Source organism: Schistocerca gregaria, chromosome 5 (assembly GCF_023897955.1).
Source record: "Schistocerca gregaria isolate iqSchGreg1 chromosome 5, iqSchGreg1.2, whole genome shotgun sequence".
NCBI classification, from domain to species: Eukaryota; Metazoa; Arthropoda; class Insecta; order Orthoptera; family Acrididae; genus Schistocerca; species Schistocerca gregaria.
In genome coordinates, this window is record NC_064924.1 from 111,305,307 (window position 1) to 111,323,181 (window position 17,875).

Below are 17,875 nucleotides of genomic sequence, written 5' to 3' on the forward strand. Positions count from 1 at the left end.
AATATTTGAAACCAGCATCCGGACCATGTACCTGTATTCACAGATGGCTCTAAACAGGGGGACTCTGTTAGTTGTGCTGTTGTTTTCCCTGATCGAGTCGTCAAGTTACGGCTTCCTGCGGCGTTTACCATCCTCGATGCCGAATTGTTTGCAATCTTGCGGGCATTGGAGCAGATGAGATGTGTTCCCAGTCTTAAGTTCCTCATCAACACTTGTACCCAGCGGATACGGTCGTCCAGAACATCCATGATGCCCTACTCCACCTGTAACGGCAGGGGAAGGAGGTTTCTTTCTGCTGGGTGCCGGGGCAAGTGGGTATTAGGGGAAACGAACTGGCGGATGTGGCTGCCAAAGATGCATGTTCCTCCCTCACGTTGTTGAATGTGCCGTCCCCCTCCAAGCTGTAACCTCCCTTTTGCGTTTTCGTGTTATGCATCAATGGGAAGAGGAGTGGCTGGCAGTTTCTGACAATAAGCTGCGTCTGGTAAAGGCCACTACGCGACCATGGCGTACGTCCTACCAGTCATACAGGCGGGATGAGGTTCTCCTCACTCGCCTCCGCATCGGGCACAGTCCCTTAACGCATGGTTTTTTACTCCGGCGGGAGGACCCCCCAATCTGCAGTGCTTGTGGCGTCCAGATTACTGTCAGCCACATTTTACTTGGCTGTCTTTTATTCTCTGACCAGAGGGCGGTGGTTTCTTTGCCACCGGATTTGCCCTCTATTTTGCAAGACGACGCAGCGACTGTGGTTAAGGTCTTACGGTTTTGTGTCCTGTCCAATCTGTTGCCTCGGATTTTAGGGAGAGGGTTTTAATGTGCTGCTGGGTGACTGGCTCACCCAGGTTTTAGGTAAGAGGTCCGCCAGTCACGATTACCTCCTTGTTTCCCTTCGGTTTCTGTTCTCTTTTCCTTGTGTTTCCTTTCCATTTTTAGTATGTTTCTTCTCCTCTTGTTTTGCCTCAGTATGTGAGCATTTGGAACTGCGTCAGGCCTGTGTCTTTTAGCCGTTCCCCTTGTTCGGTGTCCGTCTTCGTCCCTTCACCGCATGTGTACCTGTTTCTATGCATTTGGGCGCTGATGACCACGCTGTTTAGCGCCCGTAAACCTCAAACACACACACACACGAGATGTAATATGTCTCCCTCTTCCAACGATAAATTCTATTGCTCACAATTACACATCCTCCGCTCTGTGTCGGCCTCGTGTTGATTCTGAGGGAGCGTGTTGGGCCGCACTGCAAAGCCCCCAAGGGGCTGGTGCCCGCCTTCCTACTGTCACAAACACGCGCGGCTGAGGACACACGCTGCTGAAAACCGTTCTCTTCCGGAGCTTGCAACCTCTCTTTACCGTAATGCTCTTACCTACGTTTTTCCTTCTGCTGCTGCCTTACAGGCAGCTGGAAACTACTAATGCAACGCAATCAAATACACATCTGACAACTTGTCACCAATGTCATGCAACGTAATGCACATTTCCCTGATTAAAGTAGCATTTGTAAGTTGACAAAAATACATTAATAAGCCAAAACTTTATGACCACTGCCAATCACCAGACTGAGCGTCACCTGGTGGCGTTGCGGCCACATGACGCAGCAAGAAAAGTACACAGGGTGAGTTAGTTATCTTTTGAGACAATGGAATATCACATAAAGTACTCATCGGATTCAAAAAGGAAAAATTACTTGCTCAATACTTTCAGAAACGCTATCCGGCGGTGTCAACATTGATCCCCCGCTCCATCACAGGGTGGTAAGACGGGCGGCAACTTTGAAATTTTAAATAGGAACATCCCATTTTCATTGTATAATTGCATTTTACGGGGAAAAATATGACTTGTGTAACGCTGTAATCGACAAATAACGCAACTCAGTTCCAAACCGGTATTACTACCTCGAGAAAAATCGTTAGGATGAGAAAAAAAACTAGAAGTGTTCAGTAATTCAGAAAAAAAGTTTGTCTGAGGTATGTCCTCTCATTTCTCACCTTTCACCAACGGGATATTCGTTTGAGGTGAGTCCTCTCATCTCTCACCATCGGTGGTGCTCGTATGTAAAAAATGTTTCACAATAAGTGCTCAAAAATTTTTGGACAACGATATTCCAAAACTGCTCGCAGACCTCCCCGAAAACTTTCGAGAAACAAAGTGGTTTCAACACGATGGTTGTGTGCCAAATTATTCTGTAGTAGCACGGGATGTATTAGGTCGCATGTATATCCACCGGTGGGTCGCAAGGGTCAGTCCATTGTCTTGGCCTGCATGATCGCTGTATCTTTCTACGCCTGACTATGGTTTGGAGTGTTACTTGATGGGTCAAGTTTATAATGAAGTGACAAGAACGCGCGATAACATGTGTCAGCGTATCACCAATGCATGTCTGGAGGTTACATCGGAAACACTTCTTAGTGGTTTCGAATCATTCCATGTCCGGATAAATGAGGGCATCGAAGTGAGTAGAGGCATTTTTCAGCACTTATTGCGAAATAATTCTTACAAACAAGCACGTCGATGGTGGGAGGTGAGCTTCACAATTACCCAACACGTCTGGTTTTCTTATTTTTGATCCAATGCATTTTCCCAAAATAATACATTTCTAGAACTCAATTACGTTACTTGTCGATTACAGCGGAATCTATAGCGCAATGACGACAGTGTAACATACAAAAGTTATGTATTTTTCTCGGAAAATACGATTCTACAATCAAAACTGGAAGCGTGGTTCTCGTCATTGGTTCCGGCGGATAGTATTTTTAAAAATATTGAACACGAAGTTTTCCATTTTTCAATTTGATGCGTAGTTTTTGAGATATTTAGTTGTCTCAAGATAAAAACCTCACACTATATAAGCGGAACAGAGACTTACGGGGAATCGAACTACCGTAAATGGAGAAACCTGCACGTATAAGCAGCCTTTTGCAAAGTGTAGCACGATTGTTATGACACGGGGCTCTACAACGAGCATCTCGCAAATGGCAAAGCTGGTTTGCTTTTCGTGTGTTACTGCCCGCGAGCATCTGTATAATATGGTTGATGGACGGTAAAATTACCAGTAGGCGACAAGGTATTGGATGTCCACGCATTACAGAGCGTGGCCGCCGGAAGATGGTCCGCTCTGCAAACCACGCGGCGATGGGAGAGTGTATTGCTGGTTCAGGCACAAGTGTTTCAGACCACACTGTTCGGTGCAAATGCTCGAACACTGGGTTTCGCAGCGGATGACCTACACAGTCCGTCCAGAAAGACCCAAGACCGATTTTGTTCCTGGCATACAAGCGACGTCAGCGCAGTAACTAAAGTGCCAGCTTGAACTAACAACTGCAAACAACAGATGTGCGTTCGAATAATCAGTTATGAGCAGGCAGTGTCAAGTTCGGATCATAATGAGTCAACATGGTTGTGACAGAAATCGCAATGGGACCACGTCTCTATGTTAAGGGTTCGAGACATTCTCCAGAGTGTTTTGAAGAACCGAAAGTTGTGTGCAAAGTTAGTCCCCCACATCTTGACTTTCGACTAAAAACGATGCGGGGACGCCTACTGCGACCAGGTTGAAATGCAAAATACGGACAGTTCTTTTCTGGAAAAAAAAAAGATCTCGAGTGACGAAGCTTGTTATTATCGATACTAACTTGCCACAAAACGACGAAGTGCAGAAGTTGACATGAAAGATCAACGCTTTGACGACATAATAGACATCCAATGTAATGTGACGCGTAAGTTGAACAACCTTCACAAAAACGACCGTTCTGACAGTCTCTCTGGTTCTATGAACGTTCTGTGCTTTGTGCTGAAGTGGAAGAAGTCTATGTAGGAAACCTAAAGCATTAACATTTTTGTGTCTTCCAATCTCGAAACTTTTTGGACTGGACCTAATTACGTTTCTTGTTACACCAGGTCGATGGTCGTACTGGACTGGATCATTGGGGAACAAAATAAAAGCTCATCATCATCTCACCCTATATGCACCAAGCTGGGAAGACAAAGAAGACAAATTCTGATGAACCTGACAGTAAACGAAACTCATAGAACCGAAATAGGAGCAAGTACAAGTGAGAGACGACCAATAGGGTCAAGGAGGGTCAGTTGCTCCGCCCAGAAAGCAGCTGGAGGCTCCCGGGGCATGTTATGCAATGGGAGGCGCTCCTTCTATATCTGACTTGTGTTTCTTCATCCTCCATTACGAAAAGAAAGTTAGCAACAGAGACAAATCGATAAATTCTCGTGAAAGATAACAACATGACGAGACGCTAAACTAATGACATCTGTAAATGAATCAGAAGAATTAAAAAGGCGAGACGAGTAGCAGTCAGGCAGACAACTGAGAAGGGCAGCTGTGGTCCATTTGGTTGCACCAGGCGCCAGGGCAGCCCTTCAATCTCTCAAGTGGCTAATGATGCCAATGTGTCCTACGTCATAGATACCACAAAGTAGAAACCACCTTGAGTGAACCGTAAAATCAGATTAGCTGCTATGACGTCGTCCACTAGCACCGGAATTGGAGTGTCAGCACATTTAAGCTTTCGTCATAAGGTGGCCAAATGGGGCAGTTCACTTGGATGTGGGTCACTGTCAGAGTGGCACCACATCGACAGTGGAGGGGATTTTCATATTGTAATGTGACTGTGGATCCGCCAAGTTTGGTCAATATGAAGCCATCAGACAACAGTTGATTACCTGTGAGAAGCAGGAAAGAAAGACTGTCGCATGGTTGTGGTCCTCTTTATAGGTGGTAGTTAGTTCAGAAAAACCAGAGCACACCAATCCATGTTCCAAGCTTCCAACAACTGCTGACCTAAAAACTGACCCTTGTTCAGTACCCTCATCTCAAAAGGCAGCATCCTGAAAAATTGGCCAAATGGTCAGTATACTCAGCCCTGGAATCCCAAAGTGATCTGGAGTCCAAACAAAGATGAACAATCATCCAGCTTGATGGATGTCAGAAAGGAGATTCTGGATAGTCACAACCAATTTGAGTCTAGGGTAGCTCTGGTCGACAGCCTGAAGACTGCTGCCAATCAAGAAAGTCTCCCTTGTGCAGGGACGAACATGATTGAGTGCTCGACCGAAGGCCACTAATTTGGCAGTGAAGACACTGCATCTGTGTAGCAGGAAGCGTAGTTCACTGAACCTTGTATGTGTGTAGGCAAAAACAGTTCGTCTGTCGAAAGTAGAGCCATCAGCGTAGGTCACTTCCAAACCTGGTGATGCATCAAGTATGTCCAGGAACAGACAGCAAAAAACATAGGGTGGACAGAGCCTTTTGGGCCAAATGATAGGTCGAGACAGAACTGAGAATGGGGTACACACAACAGTGGCACACACGATTGATTCCTGACAACAGACTTCAGTGGAGGAAGTTGGAGTTCAGAGCAGAGACGCTGTTTGCGAACTCCTATCGTCACTATAGTCTGAGGCCGTTGCTATAGGAGGTGGATCTCCCTATCAGGGAAAAAACACGGTAGTTTTGATGCTCAGGGGAGAAGCAAATGCATATCACACAGCGTAGCAGTTGTTGATGCCTGGTTTGTAGTGGAGACACACCAGCCTCAGAGAGGAAGTTGTTCACAGCGCTGGTACCAAGACACATGTTGCAAATTTGACCACATGATGGTGTCTTGGATCCAGCATCTTTAGTGCTGAAGGTGATGCTGACATCCAAACCTCCAGATGTCAGACATTCAGATCGGTACCAAACACTGTTTGTTTATAGAGCATCGACCTAAACACCATTCAGTTCGTACTATGTGCTGTCGTTTAGCAGAACATGTAAACGGTAATTTTAACACCGGAATTGTCTGTGTCATTGTTTTCGTAGCTTTTCGTGAGTGAGTTGGTCGAATGGTTCAAATGGCTCTGAGTACTATGGGACTTAACACCTGAGGTCATCAGTTCCCTAGAACTTAGAGCTACTTAAACCTAACTAACCTAAGGACATCACACACATCCATGCCCGAGGCAGGATTCGAACCTGCGACCGTAGCAGTCGCGCGGTTCCGGACTGAGCGCCTGAACTGCTAGACCACCGCGGACGGCAGTGAGTTGGTACAGCATATGGTTGTCATACCAAGTGTCCAGCGTTCAATCCTCACTTATGACAAATATTTTAAATTGTTTATGTGCGAAATTGTTATATGGAAGAACATTTTCTTGACTTGAAAAAGTACTTTTCGGTGTTTGTAACAACTTTCTTTTGGCTGTCTGCCTTCACTTCGTTACTTGAAAGTCGTAAACCTATAGAGTACATTTGTATAGAAAGGTGTGTTGTTCTGTTGAACATGTCCGACAGAACACGACACTAATCCACATCGGACAATCGGAAAATGATCACAGTCACACATGACACCACACTCTCCAATGGATGGAGGGGGGAATTGCAGGGCTGCAACTGGAAAGATCGATTGCCGAATAAAATCTATACACTGCACTGAAGTGTGTGGGAACTCTGGTATTCAAGAAGCAAAGATCAGGCTTTGCGAGGAGAGTTCCTAGAGCTTTATAATGTCCACCTCACAAAGGGTAGTAGGCATTGTAGTCACCCAAAATGAGGAAGGGCGGGGGGGGGGGACTGAGAAGTCAGTGCAGATAGTCCATTCCGAAACAATCCACCATCAGGTAAGACATAACAATGGCAAAAATAAACACAAAAACCTGCAGCCTCAAATGTTGAATTGAGTGGGATGTGTTTGCAGGAGACAGAGTCCAGAATGTAGATACAAATTCCATCTGGAATTATTATCAGCTCGATTCTTAAAATGGAGGGTATGATTTCGCAGCATTGGGAACCAAATTTCCTGGAGTGCAACGTAGAAAGCAGCGAAAATGCGTAACAGACATCGTAACTCAATCAGGTAGCGAAAAAACCGCTGCAATTCCACTGGAGGAACGTTCTGTCAGTATCCTGTGGGAGCATGAAGGGACCAAGAAGGCAGGCAATGCCCTAAGGTCGCCTGCTGCCACTGGTTGCAAGGATACAGCATCAATACTCATCAGTACTGAGGCAGGTTTTATGGAGGATCCAGTGCCACGGGGGTCACCAAAAACTCTACCTCAGGTACAGGATTCGAATATGTGGGTTACAATGGCGTGGGGACTACCAGAACCTCCTTTGTCTTGAAGGTCTTCATTTTGTACTACTTCTCCTTGGATGATTTCGATGTTTGTGAGGGCTTATTTGCCCCAGTTTGATACACGGAGAATGTGAACCCATATGACCAGAAACCTGTGGCTTCCTCAGCTGCTGGCCAGTATCCTTATGCAAATCAGCACAATCCTGGGGGGAGAGGATCCTAAGGGACTTCTGCTTGGCGAGAGGTGCTAGAGGAGTGTGTTGCTTTTTCAGCTAGGTGTTGAGGATTGATGTCTCCAGTGATTGGGGAGTCAATACTCCCAAACTAGGTGTGGAGGAAACAGTAGGAGGGATCCCAACAACCAGATGAGCAGGCAGAGCTGAGGAGCACTGCGGGCCTAATGTAGAAAGCTCTGAGGGTGAAGGTACTGTTGCTAGGGAAGATGACGTCGTTGTCGCCATAGAAAACATCGGCATATGCACAAAATGCAAAAAAAATTGTATTTGTTCTTGATCTTCTGATATGTGAGATGGTCAAGTATTCTTGGATTTTCTTTTCTCTTGAAACGGCCCCTTAGAAAAATTAATGAATTACTGTGCTGATAAACATCTTATGTTATTTCATTTTCAAACAGCTGAGCAAAACTGAACGTAATCAGACACTCACTAAAGTGACACGCAATATTTTTGGCGCAACGCAATCTGACTTTCAGTAATCCCTACAAAAGAGTGGCCCTGACTAACAATAACCTATACCTTTCATGAATTCTTACCTCACAAAAATCATCGCTACTCGAACTACTGCAATACAGCTAGCGCCAATACTGCCAGCTAAATAAAAGATTCAAACTACTGAAGGCACTAACTACTGATAGGCATAGTTAGCAAATGAAAGATTTTGATAGAGAACAAACAATGTAATTACCTTAACAGTGTTCAAAAGTCATAATATATATATATATATCAGTTCATGACATACAGTCTTACGAATTTACTGTCTCTGTCCAGATCATCCGCTCTCAAAACTCCGGCATCTCTCTCCCCACATCCACCACTGCCGGCGGCTCACCTCCAACTGCGCAACGCTACGCGCTGTTAACAGCCAGCTGCCCAGCGCTACAACAGCGACTATTGCAACAATGCAGACCAGCCTCAGACTGCACACGGCACAGCCAGTGATTTTCATACAGATCGCTACGTGGCGTTAACAATATAAAAACCGAAACAGCCTACTTACACTCTTTGAAAGACACAGTGCAGTCAGGCGATCACAGGGACCGATGCTTCCCAAAGTTGACTCAGATAGGGGAGGGGCAAAAGTAGCATTTGTGTGCAAATGGCGCCCACAATCCCTACAGATAGTGAGGCAACGCGATGATACCGATTGAATCACATACATTTGAAGCATTGCGTGGAATAGGGAACACAGGGTGGCACATCGCATCAGAACAGCATCAAATTGACATTTTCAGGCAATGATCCACTTTCAAAGGGTGAGGTGAAGGCCCCAGTTTTAACCGAATAGCTCTTTGGTAACTGCTGTACACGACGCACAAAACTCACACTCTGTTGCTCCGAACTGGCTTGTAACATAACATCAGTCTGTAACATCAGTTCTGAGCCAGGATGTATGGAGGATCCAGTGCCACGGGGGTCATCAGAAACTCTACCTCAGGTACAGAGTTCGAGTATGTGGGTTACAATGGCGTGGGCACTACCAGAACCTCCTTTGTCTTGGAGGTCTTCTTTTTGTACTTCTTCTCCTTGGAGGATTTTGATGTTTTCGGGAAGGTGATATCCTCTAGCATACTGTTACTGTCAAGGGGGGGGGGGGGGGTGACAGTTACAGGAATATCAAAGGCTTATCAAAGGCAAGCAGCGCCTGTAACTAAGAACGCGACGCATTTTAATCAGAACTGAACCATTTTTCATTTTCGAAATCGCTTTTACTCCACCAGAACGTGTCCTCAAGCTGTTGAACGAAGAGCCGTGACTTTTTTGCTGAAAAGGAATCCCTGTTGGTCCTAGAGCAAAGTAAGCTTTGTGAAAAGCACGAGTATGTGTCTTCTTGTCTCGTAGCCATAAGTTCCTCTCACAGCACAGCCAGGGAAGGAAACACTGTGGAGTCATACCTCTCTGCATTCTAATAATCCTTTCCGTCAGAAGACACTACCGGGGCTGTGCAGCCACCAGCAGTGGAAACTCTGAGCTGCTTGATTTGTCAGTCATCCGCCTTGGTGCCGCACACTCCAAATGTGTTTTCTCCCCGTTGGCGTCGCCATGGCACAGAACGGCTACCTGGCTGGGCAACGTGCTCTCAGTTCTTGCCACACGTGGGACGTTCACCTCCAGGCATCAATAATGTGATCCGTGCTTTGTCATGGGGCTGCCACTTCGAGGGTATTTTACGCCCCTGCCTCCCTCGTCCTCCTCCCCCACCACCGATCTCACAACAGGATGGTTTTGAGTGTATTTCTTTTACGAGAAACGAAGGGTGCAGAGATAGAAAGAGCGTAAACCGTATTGTGCGACCTTCCCTTCACGATCCGAAGTTCTGTAAAATTTGGAAGAAGAATGGTTTGCAGAACCCAACAATGAGGTCTATGTAGTGAAGGATGAACACCTCTCTCTTAGCTTTCCTGCAATTTCCATTGATTTTATTCCCAAGTGACTTACATTGCTGTAAACCTGTTTTTCCTGAGCTCTTTTGTGTTTCCTTCTCTCGTCGATCCATTGAAGTGTTTCGTCTGTTACCCAAGGTTTCTTCCCAGTTACCTTCCTTGCACCTATCTTTGCCTATCATGTGTCACTGATTTTTTAGAGATGTTCCTCTTCAACTGAACTTTCTGCTGTGGTATCGCATTACATTCAGTTCACAGAATTTAAAATCATATCATGATTCCCCAGTACTTCAGTGTCTCATTTGTTTACATGCTCACTTTCTAAAGATTCCTTTAAACTTTATTCTACTGTTCGTCACTACCTCATTGTGATGTGAGTCTATCTATGCTTCTGCGTATACCTTACAATACAGTGTCTAATTTCGGAATCTCATCCTCATTTGTGATGTAATGTATCTTCCCATGCCTACCAGTCTTTTTTCTGGATACTTCCTCCTCTTGTGGTTCTTGAATAGATTCATTGCTATTCTGAGTTTAATTTACCTTCGTAAACTGCACACTAAGATAGTGATGTTTTACATGAAGCAGTGTTTCGTGCTACTTCACCAGTAGGGTGTTCCAGTGTGATAGAATTCCTCGAACTCGAACACCGGCGTATCACAGTCAACACAATAGTATAAAAATGTGCAAACCAATCATGGCTCAGCTTACAAACATTTTGCATGACATTTTGAACCTGACATAGGTTACCGCGAGCTGGGTTTCATGACTGCTCAGCCACTCTCAATAGGTGGACCGAACTGAGGCAACATAGGAAACGTTGGAGAAACGTCAGACCAACCGAGATGACTCCTATAGGCACCTAACCATCACTGACGCTTGCTGGGTGTATCACTATATCACTATGTCTCAGAAGCAAAGGAGCAAATGAAGCAGTGGAAACGTGTGGATTCACCATCGTCGAAAAATACGAGCACATAGCTACCATAGAGCTAGTTAATATCTAGTGTTTTTTGGGACTGCCACGGTGTGATGCTGTCAGACTATGTTAGTAAGTAGCAGCTCGTCACAGAAGCGTATTACCTCGATCCTCTTACGAGATTACTGGAGAATGCCAAGACGAAGATAGCACGGAAAGCTGTCCCAGGGTAGTCTTTGGTTTATAATATTTTTCACATTCCTTTTAATACCCCCCCCCCAACCCCTCATATTCTCTTGATATGAGGATATGAGCAGATTTTCCTGCTGGAAAGTTCCCTGTACAACCTAAATGCCTACTTGTACAAACAGGATGTCTATGTCTACCATGTGATACATCGTTGCCAAATATAGGTTCCAAACATTTCATGCACCTTAAGACAGGCAACGTAACTTAGTAATCTGCCGCAGGTATGGGTGATGTAAGGCAGTTACCTATTTTAAGGTGCATGAAATACACTGCACAGCATAATTATATATATGCTTTTTCAAAAGCCCGTTATTGTCGCGGATTGAGTCACGTAAGTTTAAAATTTGGCTCAAAGGTGTCTACAATATTTCTCTGTAATGGACAAAATGGGCGACGCCTTTTGACCTCAGCCTCTGGCTGTGCAATGCTTCAAGCAACAAGGTGTAGAAAATGACAGAGCTCAGAATTTCATACGGGGGTGTAATGTGGGTTAATGAAGTCACATTGGCACAAAATGTCATCTCACTTTTGCCAACATCGTGGATGTTCCACATAATGGGCAGGTCGTCACACCTCCTCTTAGCCACATTTCACCCCCTTCTTTCGACACCTCTGGGATGGCGGTCAGAACCGCGAAACCAGCGTTTAAATCACCACTCAACTCTTCTATAAGGACATCGTGGTGCTGAACGTGTACGTTTGCTCTGGTAAACAGGGTGGAATCTCTTGGGACTGTTTAGAACTATTCAACCAAATGTGAAGGCTCTTAGACGCAGCAGAAGCTGTTTACACGTTTCAATCCCGCCTTTTTTGCACCCTCCTATGTCGTGACAATAGGGGATGGGGGCAGGAGGGGTGCAAAAATTTGGACATGTGTTAATAAAACCGCAAAGGGTCAGTGTAAGATACCGCAGTTAGGCAGCATCCTGGATGCCACTCAAGGAAGTTTGCTGTAGACTTCAACGCCACTTCGAAGGGACTACAGTTGCAGAGGAACACTCATGCAAAGAGGTGTCGAAGTCTCTGTGGGGGTGCACTTTGAAAGAGGGTGCCAAGGATGTGCAGGTGGCACCTAGGTTGTTACCGAGCTGATCTTCTTAGCCGTTTTATTCACACATGTGTCGATGTTACACCCCTTCATGATTACGCCACAGGAAGGCGTGAGAAAGGAGGGCTGGGAAAACATAAACATCCTTTGCTGCTAGTGGTCACGTACAGATTTCGTTGAATGCTTTTGAACGGTCCCTAACGGTTCCACAGTGCATACCAAAGCAAAAATAGTGGGCGCGCTACATTCCAAAAGGGCCAGATCACGTTCAGTAAGGCTGTACCCCCACGAAGTCAGAGTACTGTTCAGTCGCCTGGGGAGTGTCAGTACTGTCTAACGTTGTCATGAACATCGTCGTGTTGGTTACTGCACTGCGACCTATCGCTTTCGAGCGCAAAATGTGTGGATATCAACGCCCTAAGGGTAAGGGCAATTTCATTTTCGCCCCTTTTGCTATCTGCTGAGGCCTTTTCGTATCAGATCTGAGCGGCGATGTGTCTGAAATGTTTCCCTTGGCCATACGTAAGTAAACCGCGTAATTTGAGCGTTGGGTGTCTAGGTTCTGATCTCCATGACAAAGGCGTCAAAAGAAAGAGTGAAATTTCGGTAAGATGGGGGATGTGTGACGTCCTTCCTATCCTCAGACACATCACAATGGCGGTGGGCTCAACTGTGGTGAAATTAAATGCCTACGAGGTATCGGTACCAAATCTTAGACCGCAGATTAACTTCTGAGATTGGCCTTTTTTCACATGTGACGACTTCTTGTCTGAAGCGTCGCCTACCCCAAGCGTGACGTCACAGGGCTCAACGCTATTTTGCCATTACAGAGGAAGGTTTTAATTACCTTTGAGCCGAATTTCAAACTTAGAGTCGCATTGGGACACAATTACGGGGATTCGAAAAGTGACGCTTACATTATGCTGCGCACCAGGACCAGTTTCATTTTGTCCATCCAGTATGTGTGACATTGTTGGGTGAATATGCAGAGAAGGGGCAATTCCATCCATTAGCGAATTTTACCGCGGCGTAATTCTCGGTTTCGGCCCGATGGCTGCCTTGCTTGAGTCCTCACCTTCTCGGGCGTGTTGAGCAGCTCGAGCAGGACGGCGACGAAGGCCTCGATGGTCATCTGGCGCGCGGCGTACTCCTCCTGGTAGTAGGCGAGCGTCGAGAACTCCGCCTTGGACAGCACGACGCGCGCCTTCTCCTCCACCATCTGCAGCGCCGCCGAGCGCGGCTTCCGCGCCACCGACCGCCTGCCAACCGCCACACCGTCAGCACGGCCTGCAACTCGGCTCCAGCAATAAGCGCTGCGGTTCCCAACTCCACCACCCTCTCTGCCCCCGCGCTGCCAACTGCCGGCGGAGTGCGGCTTTTGCAGTCACTGCACAACAATACATTCCTGCACTGGATAATAAAATGTAAACAACTTAAAACTGCAGCACACTGTATGGATTTTTACAATAATGTCGCGCTATAGTGAAAATGTCCCCTGCGTTAAACAACCCAATTATTATCCATTACATGTTACTAACCAACTGCATCAATGCTACTGTGGAAAACCTGCAACCCATAGAAAGAGCTGTATAGTGCTATGGTTGTACCACAATTCAACACACACACACACACACACACACACACACACACACACACACACACACACATCATGAAGTAATTATTCAAGCCAATGAATATGAAATGGCACTACACGCAGCTTTTGTAGACTCTGAAAAGACTGCAATTATATAGTCACTGACCGAACAAGTTGTGGAAAGAAAATTACATAAACGTGTTCGGTAACATACACTCCTGGAAATTGAAATAAGAACACCGTGAATTCATTGTCTCAGGAAGGGGAAACTTTATTGACACATTCCTGGGGTCAGATACATCACATGATCACACTGACAGAACCACAGGCACATAGACACAGGCAACAGAGCATGCACGATGTCGGCACTAGTACAGTGTATATCCACCTTTCGCAGCAATGCAGGCTGCTATTCTCCCATGGAGACGATCGTAGAGATGCTGGATGTAGTCCTGTGGAACGGCTTGCCATGCCATTTCCACCTGGCGCCTCAGTTGGACCAGCGTTCGTGCTGGACGTGCAGACCGCGTGAGACGACGCTTCATCCAGTCCCAAACATGCTCAATGGGGGACAGATCCGGAGATCTTGCTGGCCAGGGTAGTTGACTTACACCTTCTAGAGCACGTTGGGTGGCACGGGATACATGCGGACGTGCATTGTCCTGTTGGAACAGCAAGTTCCCTTGCCGGTCTAGGAATGGTAGAACGATGGGTTCGATGACGGTTTGGATGTACCGTGCACTATTCAATGTCCCCTCGACGATCACCAGAGGTGTACGGCCAGTGTAGGAGATCGCTCCCCACACCATGATGCCGGGTGTTGGCCCTGTGTGCCTCGGTCGTATGCAGTCCTGATTGTGGCGCTCACCTGCACGGCGCCAAACACGCATACGACCATCATTGGCACCAAGGCAGAAGCGACTCTCATCGCTGAAGACGACACGTCTCCATTCGTCCCTCCATTCACGCCTGTCGCGACACCACTGGAGGCGGGCTGCACGATGTTGGGGCGTGAGCGGAAGACGGCCTAACGGTGTGCGGGACCGTAGCCCAGCTTCATGGAGACGGTTGCGAAAGGTCCTCGCCGATACCCCAGGAGGAACAGTGTCCTTAATTTGCTGGGAAGTGGCGGTGCGGTCCCCTACGGCACTGCGTAGGATCCTACGGTCTTGGCGTGTATCCGTGCGTCGCTGCGGTCCGGTCCCAGGTCGACGGACACGTGCACCTTCCGCCGACCACTGGCGACAACATCGATGTATTGTGGAGACCTCACGCCCCACGTGTTGAGCAATTCGGCCGTACGTCCACCCGGCCTCCCGCATGCCCACTATACGCCCTCGCTCAAGTCCGTCAACTGCACATACGGTTCACATCCACGCTGTCGCGGCATGCTACCAGTGTTAAAGACTGCGATGGAGCTCCGTATGCCACGGCAAACTGGCTGACACTGACGGCGGCGGAGCACAAATGCTGCGCAGCTAGCGCCATTCGACGACCAACACCGCGGTTCCTGGTGTGTCCGCTGTGCCGTGCGTGTGATCATTGCTTGTACAGCCCTCTCGCAGTGTCTGGAGCATTTATGGTGGCTCTGACACACCGGTGTCAATGTGTTCTTTTTTCCATTTCCAGGAGTGTATATGATGACTCGATGGTTTCTGTCATCATAGGAAAACACATGAGGAAATTTTCCGTTGGAAGTCGAGTCAGGCATGTAAAACTACTGTAGGCTACCGTAGACTATCATAAGTAACTGTATACCATGGTACTTCTCCTAGTACGGCCATCCTGATTTAGGTTTTCCGTGATTTCCCTAAATTGCTCCAGGCAAATGACGGGATGGTCCCTCTGAAAGGGCATGGCCGACTTCCTTCCCCGTCCTTCCCTGATCCGACGAGACCGATGACCTCGCAGTTTGGTCTCTTCCCACAAACAACCCAACCCAACTACTCCTAGTAGCCTTTGTCAGTTAAGAGCTGCATTACTTATACGTTAGACATGTTGCATAACTAACGGGTGTTATCTGGTATCGATCGCCTTGTTATCTGATATCGATCGCAGTCAGTGTCTTACTAGATACACTTACTTACTAGAAGCAGTGAACTATCTAGAACCTGAGTGAGGACATATAAATAGCTGCATAACCTATGGAACACTTTTTTTCTGCATAGTTATCCTCCAGTGTGCTACTTAAAAATAAACAGTATTTATAGCAAAGTTGAAACTGTCAGTTACTAGGTCAAGTTTTATTCGAAAATTGTTGATTTGTAATATGAAACAGATGGATTTTGTATTAAAAGTTTCAGGTTTATTATATAGCGTCAGAATACGCAGTTTCCCAAAAGAAGGTAAAATATTTATCAATAAGAACAGAAAACTCCTTCCTTTGAACATGATACGACCCTTCTGGACACCAGCGCGCGTGCAGTTTTTGCTCTGGTACACAGAGTGGAAGCATTTGGGACTATTGAGTGCAAAATAACAACAATAACTATGTACATTTTTATGTTAGTGCATGAAAACTATTCGCATCAAAAGCAATTCCTTTGGTTACTTAAAAGCGCAAACGTTACCCCATGAACTAATATCCATTACTGATGAACTGAAATTTATATTCTGTAAGGATGCAAAATACACAGTGGACTAACACTGAATGATTACGGTTCTAATTATATGCTAAACAAACAACCAAACTCACAAGGAGAAGCCATCGACACAGTTTCCGCCTTTCAAACTCATTTAAAATTATCTCCCTACCAATGCTACCAATGCTCCCTGTGATCCTGTCATTTACTACATCATTTATGTAATGTAGCAAAACCACAGAATCCTAGTACTGCTAAGGGTGAACCTGCATCCCCGAAACTGTTTATAGCAATGCCTGAGATGGCTACATTTAAAATTACTTGAAGAGAAAAAGGAATTGGAATAATTGGAAAAGACTCTCTAACTTGAGACTTGCAGACGATATAAAAGTAATAACCAACAATACGATAGTATTTATCAGAGAGTTTCGAAAAAGTGGGCATTAAGGTAAATCTGTACAAAAACCAGTACTACATACAGCTAGTGGGTAATTGCAAGACAAATAAAATTTTCCAACTATAAACAAAAATTTTAACAAATATGTTTACTTCAAAAGTTAATTGAGATGTTTACCTCGAAAGTTAATTTATATCGAAGTAGAATTAAAACCTGATATTTTCCGCTGAATCAGGCTACGTCGGAGTGCTTATGGTAGAAGGGCAAACGTTTTTATATCAAATATACCAACAATTATAAAAAGATTCTTTTCGACCATTGTGTTCTTCCCGAACTAACATATGCCTGTGAAACTCGTATTTTAAATGAATTTTTAGAAAGGAAATTACCAACAGCTCAGAGACGTCACTATTAGTCTCCTTAAGAGACGTCGGAAATGACGTGCGGATGTAAGAGCAATAACAGGGGTTGAGGATGTTGTAAAAATGGTTCAAATGGCTCTGAGCACTATGGGACTTAACGTCTGAGGTCATCAGTCCCCTAGAACAAAGAACTACTTAAACCTAACTAACCTAAGGACATCACACACATCCATGCCCGAGGCAGGATTCGAACCTGCAACCGTAGCGGCCGCGCGGTTCCAGACTATAGTGCCTAGAACCGCTCGGCCACTCCGGCCTGTTGTGAAAAGGGTCAAGGCTCTAAAAGAGAAGTGTTCAGGACATACTGCCCGAAGAAACGAGGGAAGATGAACAAAGGTAGCACGATAGTGGATTCCGAGAAGGTGAAGACCACGAGGAAGACCAGACGACTGCTGCGATAAAGAACTAAAGGAAGGTGCAGACTCCAGCTAGCAGTAGACAGCGTGAGACAGAGACTAATTTAGGACTAACGGCTACACCCCATGAAGGTTGATTAGCTGAAAAACGTATAAAAGTTGTGGTGGTAACGACCGTTTTTGGTTTACGAATGTTTTCATCCATAGAGGAAACGAACAAATTTCTTGACAATGTGTATGTAACTGCTGCTTATGACAATGTAATGAGACCATATATCCGTAAATCTTCGACATTGCTTCACTATTTTCTCAGCAGACACTTACTTAAAGCTTTTGCACCGGTAAAAAGTGAGTGTGTCAGTTCGCCCTGAATTCAGCCCAATTTTTATGTAGCTGTTTCATATTAGAATGCACCAATAATGAAAGGGAATTATTTGGAAGGGTGTTGAACCATCGGGAAATCACTTGGAATGACGTGGTGCAATCGGTGAAAAGCATAATGCCCGGCATAGGGGCGCTAAACAACTGGAGGAGACGCCAAGACAGCATCACAACACAAAACAGTGGGCTAGGATATCGAGAGCGATGAATTATGGTTAATGATATGTGAATGCTGCAAAA

At 45.8% G+C, this 17,875-nt stretch overlaps 1 protein-coding gene across 1 annotated transcript in view; it reads right to left on the reverse strand.

Annotated features, from left to right (window-relative positions):
* The window catches only part of LOC126273249 (whirlin-like), a 509,290-nt gene that overhangs the window by 123,740 nt on the left and 367,675 nt on the right, over positions 1-17,875 (reverse strand). Inside the window, exon 4 of the mRNA XM_049976794.1 lies at positions 12,979-13,261. Within this exon, the coding sequence (XP_049832751.1) occupies positions 12,979-13,261 (283 nt within the window). The remainder of the gene's footprint in view (positions 1-12,978; positions 13,262-17,875) is intronic.